The sequence below is a fragment of the Aegilops tauschii genome, chromosome 1 (genome assembly GCF_002575655.3).
Source record: "Aegilops tauschii subsp. strangulata cultivar AL8/78 chromosome 1, Aet v6.0, whole genome shotgun sequence".
NCBI lineage: Eukaryota > Viridiplantae > Streptophyta > Magnoliopsida > Poales > Poaceae > Aegilops > Aegilops tauschii.
This window is the reverse complement of record NC_053035.3, coordinates 505,491,486-505,512,878: the sequence shown is the minus strand read 5'-3', so window position 1 is coordinate 505,512,878 and position 21,393 is coordinate 505,491,486. Positions and strand designations below refer to the sequence as shown.

The 21,393-nt window shown below is 44.3% G+C and overlaps 1 protein-coding gene across 2 annotated transcripts; it reads right to left on the bottom strand.

The window, feature by feature from the left end:
* Positions 1-535: 535 nt before the first annotated feature.
* LOC109784058 (DEAD-box ATP-dependent RNA helicase 15) lies at positions 536-5,338 on the bottom strand. 2 transcript variants are annotated; one of them, XM_045230125.1, is made up of 11 exons: positions 5,153-5,338; positions 4,798-5,030; positions 3,284-3,456; positions 2,970-3,201; positions 2,776-2,894; positions 2,075-2,131; positions 1,802-1,986; positions 1,247-1,391; positions 1,068-1,151; positions 925-988; positions 536-839 (listed from the first exon to the last, which is right to left on the bottom strand). In XM_045230125.1, coding segments are annotated over exons 1-11 (1,305 nt in total). In that variant the 5' UTR covers positions 5,155-5,338; the 3' UTR covers positions 536-828. The 2 variants fall into 2 exon arrangements, with proteins under 2 accessions (XP_045086060.1, XP_045086062.1); XM_045230127.1 differs by lacking the exon at positions 5,153-5,338 and having other exon boundaries at positions 3,284-3,589.
* Positions 5,339-21,393: the final 16,055 nt, after the last annotated feature.

The following is a 21,393-nucleotide window of genomic DNA, read 5'->3' as shown; positions in this document are numbered from 1 at the left end:
GACGTTTAAGGATACACAAGGGTTCTAATTCTATAGCTTATTAACGTACAAAGGCTATGTTAAGATTTGTCCTGCACGCCAGATAAGAGCTACGGCTTTGTCAAAAAGGTCCATACAGCCACGGTCGCAATGATCTTGCGCTTGGCCGATAGAAAAAGGTTCTAAATATAGGTCTTTTTAGAGATTCTATTATAAACTATATACAAATATAGATTCCCTCATTTTACTCCGTATTATATAGAATCTTAAATCTCTAAAAGGACTTATATTTATGGACCTTATTGAAATCTCTAAAAGGACTTATATTTATGAACAGAAGGAGTAGATTATCTTAATTGTTTGTCTTCTTCAACCTCATGAGTCACCTGATTTTCATTTCGGTGCACTGACAAGTTAAAAATGCATGAGAAAATAGACTCACATGCAGCAGCAGAAAAAGAGAACCAACACACTGCATTGCTGAATGCTGAAGATGTAACAAATTTTCTGCGAGGATGGAAAACAAGAAACAAAAATATAATGATGGTTTGAAAACTTGGGTAATAATCATGATTTTTTAAAATTTCAAAGCAAACCATGCATCATACATTCATCCATCCATCCAATTCTAGCACAAGTAAAATCATTTCATCATTTGGCCTAAGTAACAAACCAACATCTCTCAGACTAAATAACAGACTAAATAGGGTACAGCTGCTGCTGCTGCCTCCACAGCAGTAGCGCAGGGCAGGGCAGGCAAAAAACAACATCACTTCAAGCAAACGTTCAAGGATTCCATCTTCTCCTTCCATCCTCCCTCCTTGCAATGTCAGGGCGGGTGGTTGCCGTCTACGAAGGCACTGCAATATCATGTCATGGAGCAACAAACAAATCAGACAGATTATACATTCCAAACAACCCACCAGCTATCTATGCGCCACTTACTGTATGTTGAAGTGTCAATCTGCTCAGGCAGCTCCTTGATGTCCACCTCAAACCGTTCTTGCACCTTCATTCATTCATAAAACAATCTTCTTGTCACTCCACTTGATCAAAATCATGCAATCCAAAAACAGAGATAGACCAACCTGGTTAAGGACGTCCGAGTCCGAGGCCGACGAAACAAAAGTTATGGCGAGCCCCTTGGTGCCAAAACGCCCAGCCCTTCCAACCTGCATGCATGCATCACCACCAAGTTAGTTTCTAGGTTACCTAGAGCAGCAGCAGCAGTATCCAAAGCAAGGAACATGCATGCATCGAGGCTTACCCTGTGCAAGTAGGTATCAGCTGAATCAGGCATGTCATAGTTTATCACAATGTTGACACGCTCAATGTCGATTCCTCTGCCAACCAAATCCGTCGCCACAAGAATCCTCTTGTGCCCTTCCTTGAAGTTCTTGTATCGGGTCAGCCTGCAAAATTAACAACCAAGTGCCGTAATCATTATCACTATTAGTATATAGCACAAAATAGCATCTCATCTGCAGCACCAGTTAATAAATACTCCCTCTGCGCATAATATAAGAGCGTTTTTTACACTTCACTAATGTCAAAAAACGCTCTTATATTATGGGACGGAGGGAGTAATTCACAAGTACTTCTTCATAGGTTAGAAAAGATGGTTGTATGTATATGCAACCAAATGCTTCTTCCCACACAGGCACAACAACCAGGAGAAACATGGTATAATGTAAAGTTTACAGAGGGACTCGCACGCACACAACTACAACAAATTTACACACAATTTGAGCAAGAGAACAACAAGACCACCATACTACAACTGGCAATTCAACAACATGAAGCAGAGAGCACATATATATACCTCTCTTCCTGGGTCATGCCAGAATGGATGCAGATTGAAGGGAAGTTGCATTCACACAGCAACTTGTTCAGCTCTGCAGCCCTGCTAACGCTCTTCACAAATATCACAACTTGGTTGAAATCAAGAGCATCCAAGAGATCGTTCAATTTTCGATTCTTCTCTGACTCTGTCAATTTTATATAGTGCTGCAAAAACAAGACAGTACAATCTCACACAGTGGAACAAAAACTAGTGAAATGAATGTGCAAAACAGTGTAAAACAACAAAAGCTACCTGAACAAGACCATGAAGGGTCAACTTTGCCTCATCATCAACATAAATTTCCATAGGCTGTAAGGGAACAAATGGTAGATGAAAGAAATTAGCATTCCAGCATCAATCTACAGGTACATTCCAAGTATCTGAATTCCTTCATCTTCAGAATATGCTGCCCCCGCGTGGAACTCAAGTTCTGCACTGTTGCACACCATATTTGTTCCAATCAAGTTCATCGGTCATTGCAACAGTGCATCACAGACAATTCCAGGCTGACGTATGGCAACATTGAAAACGAGAATCAGAACCGCCACCAGCTAAACTCCGCTGAAACTCCACATCCACCAGCTAACTCCATATGTGTGTGACTAAGTGCAGCAAACTGAACAAGTGAATCCAGATAGTTAACCTCCAGATTGGTTCCCAACTGAAACTGACCACAGCTACTGACAGATACCCAAACCACTCGAAAGACTAATAAATGGCTTCCACAGTATTGCCCTATGCAAGGTAGTAATGGAAAACAGAAGAAGAAAAAAACAACATGACGAGAGAACTCTATACATGTAAGATTACAAAAACCAAGAACAAACCTAGTGATAACTGATAACAGGAGAGAAGCCCTAGACACATGTACAAACCATATGATAACCAGTGCAGTACACGACTTAAATATGATGCACTGTGCAATTGAGATAGACATTAGGCAGGGGGATTACATCTTGCATAAATTTCTTGCAAATGGGACGGATCTCCTTGCTGAGAGTTGCCGAAAACATCATGACCTGCTTATCATGAGGTGTCATCTTGAAAATCTCCTGGACATCCCTCCGCATGTCTGCAGAATGCATACATATTTGTCATCCAGTCGAGGGCATAATGATATGATAGCAAGTGAAGGATGACAAATTACCCAGTGACTCAAGCATCTTGTCACACTCGTCAAGAATGAAATGCCTCACATTCTTCAAAGAAAGGTCCTTGTCTCTAGCTAGAGCTAGAATCCTCCCAGGTGTGCCCACAACAATGTGGGGGCAGTCGTTCTTGAGCAAATCCTGGTGTTTCTTGATGTGAACACCTCCATAGAATACAGCAACCTTTAATTCGGGCAGAAATTTGCTGAACCTCTCGAACTCGTTGCAAATCTGCACAAGACAAGGGCGGCAAATGAGCAAACAAGGGAGAAAATGTGTGGGAATAGAACAAAGCATATATTCATAAACCCACCTGGTAAGCCAGCTCTCTGGTGTGGCACAATACGAGCGCTGCCACCTGACCAGCAGTAGGATCGATCTGCTGGAGAGACGACAGGACAAAGACAGCAGTCTTCCCCATCCCAGATTTTGCTTGGCAGATGACATCCATTCCGAGGATTGCTTGAGGGATGCACTCATGTTGCACTGATGTGGAGGAAGGAACCAAATAAAATCGGAGCAGCACCCCAGTGAGTAAAAAGTGAAGCTTCTGGGTCCCGGGTTAATGGAAAGTTTTACCATATTTCCCTCCAACGGGAAATGTCAGGAGAAAGTATACCTGCATACATACCAGCAACGAAAGAATATCATCAACAAGCTGACTAAATAAAGCTGAGAACAACAAAGTTCAAAAACGATGGACCAGGTAATATAGCAAAGTTGACTAAGCTGACTAAGTAAAGCTGAGAATAGCAAAGTTGGTTCAGTTGACTTTTTCATACTCCATGCATCCATTTCCAAAACCAATGTTTGAAAAAGCGGAAAGCGTAAGCTTAAGTGTTTAAACTTGGCCAGAATTTGACTGGATAAAATGCACAGGAAAATAGGAAACATAGCACCCAAAGTGCAGTCCGCACCATAGCAAATACTACACATGAGGTTCACACAGCAAGCAAAACAATAACAACAACAAAAATGCAGTTCAGTTCAATTAGACATGTAGCCTAATAGAGATCATGTGGCCAGGATCTGAAGGAAATAGCTCCCGAACACACTAGTAATAAGATAAGGATATTGCAATTTCACAAAATCAGAAGTGTAGTTCTGAAAAAGCCCAATTCCAGCCAATTTTTTTAAAGAAACGATTACTCAGTCGCTTAGGGGCAAAATCAAAGCGTTTAGCCATGGCTCAGCGCTTATGCATGGCTTAAAAACGCTTTCTTGCACACTGTGCAAAATACAGCAAACTTTGCTACATTATTGAATATATATATATAGATAGATTTCTGTTGGCTTGGCTTAAAGCTTAAATTGACAGGTTACAAGTATGTTATTGTAAACATGTTATGTTTAGCATCTAAGTATTAATTAATTAACTAGGTCGGTATGTTGCAGTTTACGCATCTCTTGTTAATTTGGTTGGCATATTTTCGCAACAGGCTTGTGGATTTATTTACTTATGCTGGTACTAGTAAAACAGAGACAAGTAATTAATTATTCCTAGACAGCGAAATGAATTAGGGTCGAAACTTTTCTACACTATTGAATATATGCACTTAGATTTCTTTGGCTTAAGCTTACACAAGTGTGTTGATGTTATGTTAGCATCTCATAATTAATTTGGTCGGTATGTTGTTTGTTAATTCATCAATTTTCTGGCAGCAGGCTTGCGGATTTATTTATTTATTTATTTATGCTACGAGTAGTAATTAATTATGCCTAGACGGTGGAAGGAATTATAACTTGGTGAAACCTGAAAGAGGCGAATCGAGAAAGAAAAAAAAAAAGGGGGGGGGGGGGGGGGGGGGGGGGGGGGGGGGGGCTTGCCTTCGGAGGGGTGCTCGAATCCGCAGTCCTGGATGGCCCGGAGCAGCTCGGGCTTGAGGAGGAAGTCGCGGAATCCGGAGCTGTGGATGCCGACGTAGCCCTTCTTGGCCTGGGCGGCGTCGGCGGCGGGCTTGGCGTTGGCGGTGGAGGAGGCGTCGAGGGCCTTGTCGTCGTCCTCCTCGTAGTCGAGCAGCTCCTCCTCGTACACGTCGTTCTCCTTGGCCTCCCCCATCCTGAATGAAAACCACTCGTGTCAATTCGATTGGATTGGATTGGATTGGATTGGATTCAAACAAACCCTAGATTAGCCTAGCTAGATCTCGCCCGAGAGAGAGAGAGAGAGAGAGAGACTCACATGGATGGATGGATTGACGGATGAATCCGGTTGGTAGGGGGAGAGGAGCTGCAGAGAAAGATCCGGCGCTAGGGTTTTGGGCGGCTGCGGGGAGGAGAGGATAGGGTTCGATTTCTCCTTTGGTTTGGTTTGGTTTGGTTTGGGGGCTCCGCTAGGGTTGGGATTGGATTGGAAAGATATATATGGTATGGATGGTATGGAGGGAGGATAAACAGGCCCAGGCCGGGCCGTGCTCTTGTGCTACTTGCTACTAAAATGGGCTCTCTTTTGTTTTGCTCTGTCTTGTCTTGGGGACTCTCTCTTTTTTTTTCCTTCTTCCAAAAAAGGATCATATATTTTATTTCCTTTTTCGAAAAAAGCATCATATATCTTATTATTATTGTATAAAGAAGAAGAAGCCAACAACTTCTTCTTGATGGAGAATGGAGTTGATTCCGACACATCTCGAGTAGTGGGTCTCGAGCTAGTAGCCTAAATGCGATGGTATCAACGACATGAGGTTTACCCAAATTTGGGCTATCCGAAGAGATAAAACCCTACGTCCTTCTTGTGTGGATGGAGTACAAAGTACATGTTGGTCTACCATGAGATCGTTGTGTGTAGTCTACAAGCCCTATCGCTTGGATTATATAGATACCATGGGTCTAAGATTACAGATAAGTTGGTTACGTAGAAGGTAAAAAAACGTGTTGTAGACGACTTCTGAGTGTTGGAGTATGAACCAAGACTTTGGGAATATGCCTTCTACGCGCCATGGGCCTCCTGGAGTAGGCCGGTTAGTGAACTGCCAATGGATCCTCGGCCCAGCCCACCTGGCCAAGAGATGACGTGGTGAGTGACCCCTAATCCGGGACACCATCAGTAGCCCCTGAACCGGTCTTCAAGCCGGGGATGCTCCTCGATTCTTCTAGACTACTATTCGTCTTCAGTTATCGGTCTTGAAAGCCGGTTCAACAAATCTTCACATCTTCGACCTTGTAGATCACCAAATGCATCCGAAGAGTTTTCCCATGTCAGGCATTCGAAGAGCCCCTCTCGTTTTCCTTTGGCTTGTCATCGGACACTTCGTTGCTTTTCGTGCTACACCTTGGGTTGGGTATTTTCCCGCACGGTGATGCGTTAGCCTCGAAGTGTTTGATGCGGCTTGAACTACGTCGGTATTTCCCCAAAGAGGAATGGATGATGCAAAACAACAACGGTAGGTATTTCCCTCAATGATGAGACCAAGGTTATCGAACCAGTAGGAGAACCACGCAACACTACGTAAATGGTACCTGCACACAAAGAACAAATACTTCCAACCCGACGTGTAAAAGGGGTTGTCAGTCCCTTTCGGGTAGCGGCGCCAGAAATGGGCACGTGGACGGGAGAAAGTTGTAATAGATTGATAGATGCAAATAAAAGCAAATAAAATTCAGTGATGTATTTTTGGGTTTTTGATAATATAGATCTAAAAATAAAAGTGGCAAATAAACACAAAGGCAAATAGCAAAATAGATCTGAAATATATGATGAGAAAATAGACCGGGGGGCCGTAGATTTCACTAGTGGATTCTCTCGAGAAAAATAGCATAGGTGGGTAAACAAATTACTGTTGGGCAATTGATAAAACTTCAAATAATCATGACGATATCCAGGCAATGATCATTATATAGGCATCACGACCAAGATTAGTAGACCGACTCCTGCCTGCATCTACTACTATTACTCCACAAATCGACTGCTATCCAGCATGCATCTAGTGTATTAAGTTCATGGAAAAATGGAGTAATGCAATAAGAATGATGACATGATGTAGACAAGATCTATTCATGTAGGAATAGACCGCATCTTGTTATCCTTAATAGCAACGATACATACGTGCCATTTCCCCTTCTGTCACTGGGATTGAGCACCGCAAGATCGAACCCATCACAAAGCACCTCTTCCCATGGCAAGAAAAATCGATCTAGTCAGCCTAACTAAACCAAAGATTCCAAGAAGAAATATGAGACTATAAGTAATCATGCATATAAGAGATCAAAAGACTCAAATAACTTTCATGGATAAAAACATAGATCTAATCATAAACTCAAAGTTCATCGGATCCCAATAAACACACCATAAAAAGGAGTTATATCAAATAGATCTCCAAGAGACCATTGTATTGAAAATCAAAAGAGAGACAGAAAGCCATCTAGCTACTAACTACGGACCCGTAGGTCTACAATCACGCATCATCGGAGAGGCACCAATGAGGATGATGAACCTCTCCATGATGGTGTTTAGATTGGATATGTGGTTTCTCGAACTTGCGGCGGCTGGAATTGTTTTTCGTCGACTCCCCTAGGGTTTCTGGAATATTGGGGTATTTATAGAGCAAAGAGGCGGTGCGGGAGGCGGCCGAGGTGAGCACAACCCACCTGGGCGCGCCTGGCCCCCAGGCGCGCCAGGTGGGTTGTGTTCCCCTAGGAGCCCTCCTCTGGTACTTCTTTGACCCAACAGGTGTCTTCTAGTCCAGAAAAAACACTAAAAAGTTTCGCTGTGTTTGGACTCCGTTTGGTATTGATTTTCTGCGAAGCAAAAAACAGCAACTGGCACTGGGCACCGTGTCAATAGGTTAGTCCCAAAAAATGATATAAAGTTGCTATAAAATGATTATAAGACATCAAAGAATGATAATATAACAACATGGAATAATAAAAAATTATAGATATGTTGGAGACGTATCGGTGTTCCCGCGCTTGGACCAAGGTGACAATTCGGTCTTGTTCTGACGACACTGACCGGTTTGATCCGTCTTCCCACGCAACAACTAGCGGGGTGTTGTCCACTCGGCGATTATCATGACGTGCGGGCGTGGCTCGAGGCCCTACCACCGTCACGTCTTATCAGTGGGATCGTGCCTTGATATATGCGGTAATTTAATCAACTGCCCCCTCGATTCCCATGCATGATTAACACGGGATGTCTGGAAAACAACAAAATTACTGCCACGCGACGTGTTTTACCACACGGCCGTTTCGTGTTCTAGATAGCCTATAAAAGGCTAAGGGCGAGAGAAAGCTAGGTTTAGCTCGCATTCCTCCAAACCCTCATCTTTGTCCTTCTCAAGCTGCTACGCCCCAAGTTCTTCCAACACCCTAGCCCGAGCCTCATCCGCTCCCCTATTCAACTATGGCCAAAGAAGACAACGAAGCCCCAACGCTGAAGCCCCCGAAGGGCAGCAATAAAGCCGTCGTTGGGCCCTCGAAGACCCCTACCACGAGGGGACTATGGAATCCTACATGGTCACGTAGAAGCCGATCACCTAGCTCAGCAAGGCTGGCTATTTGCCAACGGTGGGGGTCGCTAAGGCCCGTTGCCCGCTAGTCATCGGGGAAAGTGGTGCTTATTCTATCAGGATGTCGCAACCTCGGGAGGGTGAGCGGGTTGTGTTTGTCTCACATATTCGTAGTGGCTTTGGCTTCCCCATTCATCTTTTTCTTAGGGTCTTCTTTATTTCTATGGCCTCCAATTTCATCACCTCGCCCCAAATTCCATTCTCCACATCGCTTGCTATATCACCTTTTGGCTTTTCTCTGCTGAGAGCCCAAATTTGAGCTCTCATGCATACAGTGTCAAGCTGCAGACCAATGACTCGGGGACCTATGAGTGTGGCGCGACGATGATCAGCAAGATCCAAGGCAGCCGACATGCGACGAGTAAAAACCCTCTAGGCTCATCTCCTAGATTCGTCTGTTCCAGCACCCTGGTCGATCGCCTGGTCAGACATGGGTGGTCGGGCAGGGTTCGTGACGGCACGCGAGTCGTCCACGAGGGTCGTTCGACCAGAGTGTCTTAACAAAAGGATCATCCATGCCTGCTAATTGTAGAGTGTGCCCCTATCTGGCGAGGCTAAAAAAATACACGTTGATGAAAAAAAATTAAAATCAAAAGGAATCATATCCCCTTGTCTCGATCTGGTCGGTTTTCTTGGGTTCCTTTTACTTATGACATCCCTAGCGGGGGTTAATGTACCTTAAATAGACATCTGAAATACTAAAAATATTGGTGTATCTTTCCATAGTAAAAAATTTATGACGTGATTAGTGAGCTCAACTTCTAAAATATTTGTACAACCAAATAGCTAAGAAAAGATATAAAAAATGATTGAACGGTTAAATCCTAGCGGGCCTGTCTTCTCGGCGGTTCTTGATGGAACGCCTAGGCTTGAAAAATCACATGTCGATTAGCGCAAGTGATGTCCACTACACAACTTATTCTTGTAGACTCGAGTTGGGCCTCCAAGCGCAGAGTTTTGTAGGACAGTAGCAATTTTTCTTTAAGTGGATGACCTAAGGTTTATCAATCCGTCGGAGGCGTAGGATGAACATGGTCTCTCTCAAACAACCCTACAACTAAATAACAAAGAGTCTCTTGTGTCCCCAACACACCAAATACAATGGTAATTGTATATGTGCATTAGTTCGGCGAAGAGATGGTGATACAAGTGTAATATGGATAGTAGATATAGGTTTTTCTAATAGGAAAAATAAAAAACAGCAAGGTAGCAAGTAACAAAAGTGAGCACAAACGGTATTGCAATGCTTGAAAATAAGACCTAGAGTTCATACTTTCACTAGTGCAATCTCTCAACAATGCTAACATAGTTGAACCATATAATAATCCCTCAACGTGCAATAAAGAATCACTCCAAAGTTCTTATCTAGCGGAGAATATAAGATGAAATTGTTTGTAGGGTACGAAACCACCTCAAAGTTATCTTTCCCGATGAACCTATTGAGTTATTCCTATAAGTGTCATGAACAACCCAAGAGTTCATACTAAAATAACACCATATGATACGCATCAACCAACTCTAATGTCACCTAGATACTCCAATGTCACCACAAGTATCCATGAGTCAATTATACGATACACATCAAACAACTTCAGATTTATAATATTCAATCCAACACAAAGAATTTCAAAGAGTGCCCCAATATTTCTATCGGAGAAAGTAGGACGTAAACGTGCATCAACCCCTATGCATAGATTACCCCAATGTCACCTCGGGAATCCGGGAGTTGAGTGCCAAAACATACATCAAGTGAATCAATATAATACCCCATTGTCAGCACGGGTATTCATATGCAAGACATACATCAAGTGTTCTCAAATCCAACAAAGTATTGAATCCGATAAAAGTGAAACCTAAAAGGTAAAAACTCAATTCATCACAACAAGATAGAAAGGGAGAAACACCATATGGTCCAACTATATTAACAAAGCTCGTGGTACATCAAGATAGTGAATCAGAAACACGAGAGAGAGAGATCAAACACATAGCTACTAATACAAACCCTCAGCCCGAGGGTGAACTACCCCATCCTCATTATGGTGGCCATAGGGATGATGAAGATGGCATCCAGTGATGATTTCCCCCTCCGGCAGGGTGCGGGAACGCACTCCCGATTGAGTTTTCGTGGATACAGAGGCTTGGGGCGACGGAACTTCTCATCTAGGGTTATTCTGTTTTTTTGTATTTATAGGATCTTTTGGCATCGGTCTCACGTCAAGATGGGCTTCGAGGGGCCCACAACCCACCAGGGCAAGCCAGCCCCCCCGGCGCGCCCTGATAAGTAGTGGGGCCCTCGTGGCTCTTCTAGCCCTCCCACAAAGTTTCTAGTGCCTCTTTTCTTCCAAACGTCAAAAATTTCGCTGCATTTGGAGAACTTTGATTTGTGCACAAAAAACAACACCACGGTAGTTCTGCTGAAAACAGCGTCAGTCCAGCTTAGTTCCATTTAAGTTATATAAAATTACACCCAAACCATATAAAATTATTGTAAACATGGCATGAATACTTCATAAATTATAGATACGTTGGAGACGTATCAGCAAGCCAACCGTGACATTCGTTTGCCAAGGTCGGCAGTCACTTGAAAAGACGCGTTCAACATTCTTGCATGTTTTGCTCATACTTATATAGAGATAAACATTTATTAACCATGGTCTCCCGTCGGCCACACCTGTACGTGGATGTTCATCGAGTTTTTCGCGACATGACCTAGCTCATCTAATCCTTGGGAGAGGTGAGCTATTACCTTTTCGTTCTGATGAAGGCGTCTCCTAGAGCCTTTGTTGAAGTTTTCTTAATAGTCTTTAAACTTATTTACTGTCTGTCAAGGTTCATCGTCATGTTTATAGATGTTGACATGGTCTATTTTAGACAACATGTAAATGAAATATCTTGGCCGCATGCATAAATAAGTGCAATCGAGTATGGTCGAAGGAACTGATCAATAAAAAAGGGAATGGTGGAATAAAATATAGGGGTTTTATCATTTATGCCACTACTTGTGTTCCACTACTCAGTTTTGCCACTAGGAATGTCAACTACTAAAAAATGCCATCACTTCATTAGGCGCTTGCTAAAAAATGCCAATGGACACCATTACTGTTAGCTCAAAGCCCCTATACCATGTTATAATGACCAAAAAATCCATGGACCAACATGCCAGCTCTCCCTCTGTCTCACTATGATAAAGTGTGGGTCCCAGTCGATCGCCAACAGCATTCCTATTCTTAAATAATTCGCTTCCTTACTCCTGAGAAGTGGGACCCGCACTTATAATTATGAGATAGAGAGTTGACATGTGGGTCTAGGGGTAATTTGGTCAGATAATCTCGTCAACGGGTTTAACCTGACAGTAACGATGTCTAATGGCATTTTTGAGCAAACATATAATGGAACGATGGTATTTTTAAAGTATCTAATGACATTTTTGAGCAAGCGTCTCACGAAACGATGACACTGAGTAGTGAGACACAACTAGTGGCATAAGATTAAAAGACATATAAGCGTGAATAACTACATGCTCATTAAATTTATTGGCTACATATGCACGCTTGCTGCTTTTTCGTCTCCTTCAGCTCCTCCTTTATGCGGGCAACGAAGTCTTGGGCCCTCTTAATTCGAGCCTTCGCACTTACACCGCCTCCTTCGACTGAGCATACGGCTTCTAGGACTGCGGCGCGCTGCACGGCCGTGGCGTACCGTAGCACAGCGGGGAGGCGATTAGGGCAGATGGCTGCTTTTGCATCGGCACGGGGCCTTGGACTCTATGCGTATAGAGTATACCTGGCCATATGCTGAGTCGAGCCAGGCTTTGGGCCGGGCCTAACAAAGCCCGCTACACAAAACCTAGGCCCGGGCCCGACCCTGCCCGGTTGTTGGGCCTAGAAATCAGGCCTAGGCCTGGCCCATCAGTGCAAAAGCCCGTCGGGCCTCGGGCCGTCGGGTTAGGCCCTTCCCTAAATCATGAATATGCCAGGCCCAAGCCCGCCCCAGCCCGTGGGCAAGGTCGGGCTGGGTCGGCTCTGGATTTTTCGGTAGCCTGCGAGTCAAGGAAAACGCCATGTAATTACTTACTTTATTGCTAACCGTTAGCCATAGTGGTAGAAGTAATAGTTGGTGAGACAACTTCCTAAAGACACGATGATGGAGATCATGGTGATCATGCCACGCCTCGAAGATGGAGATCAAAAGCGCAAGATGATATTGGCGATTATCATGTCACTTTATGATTTGCATGTGATGTTTGTCATGTTTACATCTTATTTGCTTAGAACGACGGTAGCATAAATAAGATGATCCCTCACTAAAATTTCAAGAAAAGTGTTCCCCCTAACTGTGCACCGTTGCGAAGGTTCATTGTTTCGAAGCACCACGTGATGATTGGGTGTGATAGAGTCTAACGTTCGCATACAACGGGTGTAAGCCAGATTTACACATGCAAAACACTTAGGTTGACTTGACGAGCCTAGCATGTACAGACATGGCCTCGGAACACAAGAGACTGAAAGGTCGAACATGAATCATATAGTAGATACGATCAACATGGAGATGTTCACCGTTGATGACTAGTCTATCTCACATGATGATCAGACATGGCCTAGTCGATTCGGATCATGTATCACTTAGATGACTAAAGGGATGTCTATCTGAGTGGGAGTTCATTAAATAATTTGATTAGATGAACTTAATTGTCATGAACTTAGTCTAAAATATCTTTACAATATGCCTTGTAGATCAAATGGCCCATGCTAATGTTGTCGTCAAGTTCAACGCGTTCCTAGAGAAAACCAAGCTGAAAGACGATGGTAGCAACTATACGGACTCGGTCCGTAACTTGAGGATCATCCTCATAGCTGCCAAGAAAGCATATGTCCTTGAAGCACCGCTAGGTGACGCACCCATTTTCCCAGCAACTCAAGACGTTATGAACGCTTGGCAGTCGCGTAGTGATGATTACTCCCTGGTTCAGTGCGGCATGCTTTACAGCTTAGAACCGGGGCTCCAAAAGCGTTTTGAGCAACACGGAGCATATGAGATGTTCCAAGAGCTGAAAATGGTTTTCCAAGCTCATGCCCGGGTCGAGAGATATGAAGTCTCCGACAAGTTCTATAGTTGTAAGATGGAGGAAAATAGTTTTGTCAGCGAGCATATACTCAAAATGTCAGGGTTGCACAACCGCTTGTCTCAGCTGGGAGTTAATATTTCAGATGACTCAGTCATTGACAGAATGCTCCAGTCGCTTCCACCTAGCTACAAGAGCTTTGTGATGAACTACAATATGCAAGGGATGGAGAAGTCCATTCCTGAGTTATATTCAATGCTGAAATCAGCGGAGGTGGAGATCAAAAAGGAACATCAAGTGTTGATGGTGAATAAGACCACTAGTTTCAAGAAAGGCAAGGGTAAGAAGAACTTCAAGAAGGATGGCAAGGGAGTTGCCGCGCCCAGTGAGTCAGTTGCCGGGAAGAAGCCAAAGAATGGACCCAAGCCTGATACTCGGTGCTTTTGTTGCAAGGGAAATGGTCACTGGGAACGGAACTGCCCCAAGTACTTAGCGGGTAAGAAGGACGGAAATGCCAAAGGTATATATGATATACATGTTATTGATGTGTACCTTACCAGCGCTCGTAGTAGCTCATGGGCATTTGATATCGGTGCGGTTGCTCATATTTGTAACTCAAAACAGGAGCTGCGGAATAAGCGGAGACTGGCGAAAGACGAGGTGACGATGCGCGTCGGGAATGGTTCCAAGGTCGATGTGATCGCCGTCGGCACGCTACCTCTACATCTACCTTCGGGATTAGTTTTAAACCTCAATAATTGTTATTTAGTGCCAGCTTTGAGCATGAACATTGTATCTGGATCTCGTTTAATGCGAGATGGCTACTCATTTAAATCCGAGAATAATGGTTGTTCTATTTATATGAGAGATATGTTTTGTGGTCATGCCCCGTTGGTCAATGGTTTATTTTTATTAAATCTCGAACGTGATGTTACACATATTCATAGTGTGAATGCCAAAAGATGTAAGGTTGATAATGATAGTCCCACATACTTGTAGCACTGCCGCCTTGGTCACATTGATGTCAAGCGCATGAAGAAACTCCATGCAGATGGACTTTTGGAGTCTCTTGATTATGAATCATTTGACACGTGCAAACCATGCCTTATGGGCAAAATGACCAAGACTCTGTTCTCCGGAACAATGGAGCGAGCAACCAACTCGTCGGAAATAATACATACTGATGTATGCGATCCAATGAGCGTTGAGGCTCGCGGTGGCTATCATTATGTTCTCACCCTTACTGATGACTTAAGTAGATATGGGTATGTCTACTTAATGAAACACAAGTCTGAGACATTTGAAAAGTTCAAGGAATTTCAGAGTGAGTTAGAGAATCAACGTGACAGGAAAATAAAGTTCTTACGATCAGATCATGGTGGAGAATATTTGAGTGACAAGTTTGGCACGCACTTAAGGAAATGTGGAATTGTTTCACAACTCATGCCGCCTGGAACACCTCAGCGTAATGGTGTGTCCGAACGTCGTAATCGCACTCTATTGGATATGGTGCGATCTATGATGTCTCTTACCGATCTACCGCTATCATTTTGGGGTTATGCTTTAGAGACAGCCGCATTCACTTTAAATAGGGCACCGTCTAAATCCGTTGAGACGACACCGTATGAATTATGGTTTGGGAAGAAACCTAATCTGTCGTTTCTAAAAGTTTGGGGATGCGATGCTTATGTCAAGAAACTTCAACCTGAAAAGCTCGAACTTAAATCGGAAAAATGCGTCTTCATAGGATACCCTAGGGAAACCATTGGGTATACCTTCTACCTCAGATCCGAAGGCAAGACCTTTGTTGCCAAGAATGGGTCCTTTCTGGAGAAAGAGTTTCTCTCGAAAGAAGTAAGTGGGAGGAAAGTAGAACTTGACGAGGTACCCCCCCTTGAACCGGAGAGTAGCGCAGCTTAGGAAGATGTTTCTGTTGTGCCTGCACCGACTAGAGAAGTTAATGATGATGATCATGAAACTTCGGATCAAGTTGCTACTGAACTTCGTAGGTCCACAAGGACACGTTCCGCACCAGAGTGGTACGGCAACCCTGTCTTGGAAATCATGTTGTTACACAACGGTGAACCTTCGAACTATGAAGAAGCGATGGCGGGGAACGTAGTAATAATTCAAAAAAATTCCTACGTGTCACCAAGATCAATCTAGGAGATGCTAGCAACGAGAGAGAGGGAGTGCATCTTGATACCCTTGAAGATCGCTAAGCGGAAGCGTTACAAGAACGCGGTTGATGGAGTCGTACTCGCGGCGATTCAAATCGCGGAAGATCCGATCCAAGCGCCGAACGAATGGAGCCTCCGCGTTCAACACACGTACAGCCCGGGGATGTCTCCTCCTTCTTGATCCAGCAAGGGGAGAGGATAAGTTGAGGGAGATCTCCGACAGCATGACGGCGTGGTGGTGGAGCTTGCGGTTCTCCTGCAGGGCTTCGCCAAGCACTACGGAGGAGGAGGGGGTGTTGGAGGAGGGAGGGGCTACGCCAGGGGAAGGGGTGTGGCTGCCCTCCCACGCCCACTATTTATAGGGGGAAGGGAAGAGAGGGTCGGCCCCCCTAGATGCATCTAGAAGGGGGGCGGCGGCCAGGAGGGGGAGACTTGCCCCCCAAGCAAGGTGGGAGGCGGCTCCTCCTCTAGGGTTTCCAACCCTAGGCGCCTTGGGCCCTTGGGGGGCACACCAGCCCACTAGGGGGCTGGTTCCCTCCCATATTCAGCCCAGTAAGTCCTCCGGGGCTGGTGGCCCCACCCGGTGGACCCCCGGACACCTTTCGATGGTCCCGGTACAATACCGATAACCCCCGAAACCATTCCGGCGACTGAAACTGGACTTCCCATATATAAATCTTCACCTCTGGACCATTCCGAAACTCCTCGTGACGTCCGGGATCTCATCCGGGACTCCGAACAACCTTCGGTAACCACATACAATTTCCCATAACAACTCTAGCGTCACCGAACCTTAAGTGTGTAGACCCTACGGGTTCGGGAACCATGCAGACATGACCGAGACATCTCTCCGGCCAATAACCAACAGCGGGATCTGGATACCCATGTTGGCTCCCACATGTGCCATGAAGATCTCATCGGATGAACCACGATGTCGGGGATTCAATCAATCCTGTATACAATTCCCTTTGTCCATCGGTATGTTACTTGCCCGAGATTCGATCGTCGGTATCCCCATACCTCGTTCAATCTTGTTACCGGCAAGTCTCTTTACTCGTTCCGTAACACATGATCTCGTGGCTAACTCCTTAGTCACATTGAGCTCATTATGATGATGCATTACTGAGTGGGCCTAGAGATACCTCTCCGTCATACAGAGTGACAAATCTCAGTCTCGATTCGTGCCAACCCAACAGACACTTTCGGAGATACCCGTAGTGCACCTTTATAGCCACCCAATTACGTTGTGACATTTGATACACCCAAAGCATTATGGTATCCGGGAGTTGCACAATCTCATGGTCCATGGAAATGATACTTGACATTAGAAAAGCTCTTAGCAAACGAACTACACGATCTTGTGCTATGCTTAGGATTGGGTCTTGTCCATCACATCATTCTCCTAATGATGTGATCCCGTTATCAACAACATCCAATGTCCATGGCAAGGAAACCACAACCACCTATTGATCAACGAGCTAGTTAACTAGAGGCTCACTAGGGACATGTTGTGGTCTATGTATTCACACATGTATTACGGTTTTCGGTTAATACAATTATAGCATGAACAATAGACAATTATCATGAACAAGGAAATATTATAATAACCATTTTATTATTGCCTCTAGGGCATATTTCCAACAGTCTCCTACTTGCACTAGAGTCAATAATCTAGTTACATTGTAATGAATCGAACACCCATAGAGTTCTGGTGTTAATCATGTTTTGCTCGTGGAAGAGGTTAGTCAACGGATCCGCGACATTCAGATTCATATGCACTTTACAAATATCAATGTCTCCATCTTGAATATATTCACGAATGGAGTTGAAGCAACGCTTGATGTGCCTGGTCTTCTTCTGAAACCTGGGCTCCTTGGCAAGGGTTATAGCTCCAGTGTTGTCACAGAAGAGAGTCATCGGGCCCGATGCATTGGGAATAACTCCTAGGTCGGTGATGAACTCCTTCATCAAGACTGCTTCCTGTGCTGCCTTCGAGGCAGCTATGTACTCTGCTTCACATGTAGATCCCGCCACGACGCTTTGCTTGCAACTGCACCAGCTGACTACCCCACCATTCAAAATGTACACGTATCCGGTTTGTGACTTGGAGTCATCCAGATCTGTGTCGAAGCTAGCATCGACGTAACCCTTTACGACGAGCTCTTCATCACCTCTATAAACAAGAAACATATCCTTAGTCCTTTTCAGGTACTTCAGGATATTCTTGATCGATGTACAGTGTTACCGGGATTACTTTGGTACCTCCCTACCAAACTTATGGCAAGGTTCCCATCAGGTCTGGTACACAGCATGGCATACATAATAGAGCCTATGGTTGAGGCATAGGGGATGACACTCATCTTTTCTCTATCTTCTGCTGAGGTCGGGCATTGAGTCGTGCTCAATCTCACACCTTGCAATACAGGCAAGAACCCCTTCTTGGACTGATCCATATTGAACTTCTTCAATATCTTGTCAAGGTATGTGCTTTGTGAAAGACCAATGAGGCGTCTCGATCTATCTCTATAGATCTTGATGCCTAATATGTAAGCAGCTTCTCCAAGGTCCTTCATTGAAAAACACTTATTCAAGTAGGCCTTTATGCTTTCCAAAAGTTCTATATCATTTCCCATCAATAGTATGTCATCCACATACAATATGAGAAATGCTACAGAGCTCCCACTTACTTTTTTGTAAATACAGGCTTCTCCATAAGTCTGTACAAACCCAAACGCTTTGATCATTTCATTAAAGTGAATGTTCCAACTCCGAGATGCTTGCACTAGCCCATAGATGGAGCGCTGGAGCTTGCATACCTTGTTAGTATTCTTAGGATCGACAAAACCTTCCGGTTGCATCATACACAATTCCTCCTTAAGGAAACCATAAGGCATGCCGTTTTGACGTCCATTTGCCATATCTCATAATCATAGAATGCGGCAATTGCTAACATGATTCGGACGAACTTCAGCTTTGCTACGGGTGAGAAGGTCTCATCATAGCCAAGCCCTTGAACTTGTCGATAACCCTTAGCAACAAGCCGAGCTTTATAGACGGTCACATTACCATCCGCATCAGTCTTCTTCTTATAGATCCACTTATTCTCTATGGCTTGCTGATCATCAGGCAAGTCTGTCAAAGTCCATACTTTGTTTTCATACATGGATCCTATCTCGGATTTCATGGCTTCAAGCCATTTGTTGGAATGCGGGCCCGCCATCTTTTCTTCATAGTTTGAAGGTTCACCGTTGTCTAACAACATGATTTCCAGGACAGGGTTGCCGTACCACTCTGGTGCGGAACGTGTCCTTGTGGACCTACGAAGTTCAGTAGCAACTTGATCCGAAGTTTCATGATCATCATCATTAACTTCCTCTCTAGTCGGTGCAAGCACCACAGAAACATCTTCCTGAGTTGCGCTACTCTCCAATTCAAGAGGGGTACCTCGTCAAGTTCTACTTTCCTCCCACTTACTACTTTCGAGAGAAACTCTTTCTCCAGAAAGGATCCATTCTTGGCAACAAAGATCTTGCCTTCGGATCTGAGGTAGAAGGTATACCCAATAGTTTCCTTAGGGTATCCTATGAAGACGCATTTTTCCGATTTGGGTTCGAGCTTTTCAGGTTGAAGTTTCTTGACATAAGCATCGCATCCCCAAACTTTCAGAAACGACAGCTTAGGTTTCTTCCCAAACCATAATTCATATGGTGTCGTCTCAACAGATTTAGACGGTGCCCTATTTAAAGTGAATGCAGCTGTCTCTAAAGCATAACCCAAATATGATAGCGGTAGATCGGTAAGAGACATCATAGATCGCACCATATCCAATAGAGTGCGATTACGACGTACGGACACACTATTACGCTGAGGTGTTCCACGCGGCGTGAGTTGTGAAACAATTCCACATTTCCTTAAGTGCGTGCCAAACTCGTGACTCAAATATTCTCCTCCACGATCTAATCGTAAGAACTTTATTTTCCTGTCATGTTGATTCTCTACCTCACTCTGAAATTCATTAAACTTTTCAAAGGTCTCAGACTTGTGTTTCATTAAGTAGACATACCCATATCTACTTAAGTCATCAGTGAGGGTGAGAACATAACAATAGCCACCGCGAGCCTCAACGCTCATTGGACTGCATACATCAGTATGTATTATTTCCAACAAGTTGGTTGCTCGCTCCATTGTTCCGGAGAACGGAGTTTTGGTCATTTTGCCCATAAGGCATGGTTCGCACGTGTCAAATGATTCATAATCAAGAGACTCCAAAAGTCCATCTGCATGGAGTTTCTTCATGCGCTTGACACCAATGTGACCAAGGCGGTAGTGCCACAAGTATGTGGGACTATCTATCAACCTTGCATCTTTTGGCATTGACACTATGAATATGTGTAACATCACGTTCGAGATTCAATAAAAATAAACCATTGACCAGCGGGGCATGACCATAAAACATATCTCTCATATAAATAGAACAACCATTATTCTCGAATTTAAATGAGTAGCCATCTCGCATTAAACGAGATCCAGATACAATGTTCATGCTCAAAGCTGGCACCAAATAACAATTATTGAGGTTTAAAACTAATCCCCAAGGTAGATGTAGAGGTAGCGTGCCGACGGCAATCACATCGACCTTGGAACCATTCCCGACGCGCATCGTCACCTCGTCCTTCGCCAGTCACCGCTTATTCCGCAGCTCCTGTTGTGAGTTACAAATATGAGCAACCGCACCGGTATCAAATACCCAGGAGCTACTACGAGGGCTGGTAAGGTACACATCAATAACATGTATATCATATATACCTTTGGCGTTGCCGGCCTTCTTATCCGCTAAGTAATTGGGGCAGTTCTGTTTCCAGTGACCATTTCCCTTGCAATAAAAGCACTGAGTATCAGGCTTGGGTCCATTCTTTGGCTTCTTCCCAGTAACTGACTTACTGGGCGCGACAACTCCCTTGCCGTCCTTCTTGAAGTTCTTCTTACCCTTGCCTTTCTTGAAACTAGTGGTCTTATTCACCATCAACACTTGATGTTCCTTTTTGATCTCCACCTCCGCTGATTTCAGCATTGAATATAACTCAGGAATGGACTTCTCCATCCCTTGCATATTGTAGTTCATCACAAAGCTCTTGTATCTAGGTGGAAGTGACTGGAGGATACTGTCAATGACCGAGTCATTTGGAAGATTAACTCCCAGCTAAGACAAGCGGTTGTGCAACCCAGACATTTTGAGTATATGCTTGCTGACAGAACTGTTTTCCTCCATCTTACAACTGTAGAACTTGTCAGAGACTTCATATCTCTCGACCCGGGCATGGGCTTGGAAAACCATTTTCAGCTCTTGGAACATCTCATATGCTCCATGCTGCTCAAAACGCTTTGGGAGCCCTGGTTCTAAGCTATAAAGCATGCCGCACTGAACTAGGGAGTAATCATCACTACGCGACTGCCAGGTGTTCATAACGTCTCTAGTTGCTGGGAAAATGGGTGCGTCACCTAGCGGTGCTTCAAGGACATATGCTTTCTTGGCAGCTATGAGGATAATCCTCAAGTTACGGACCCAATCCGTATAGTTGCTACCATCGTCTTTGAGCTTGGTTTTCTCTAGGAACGCGTTGAAGTTGAGGGCAACATTAGCGTGGGCCATTTGATCTACAAGACATATTGCAAAGAT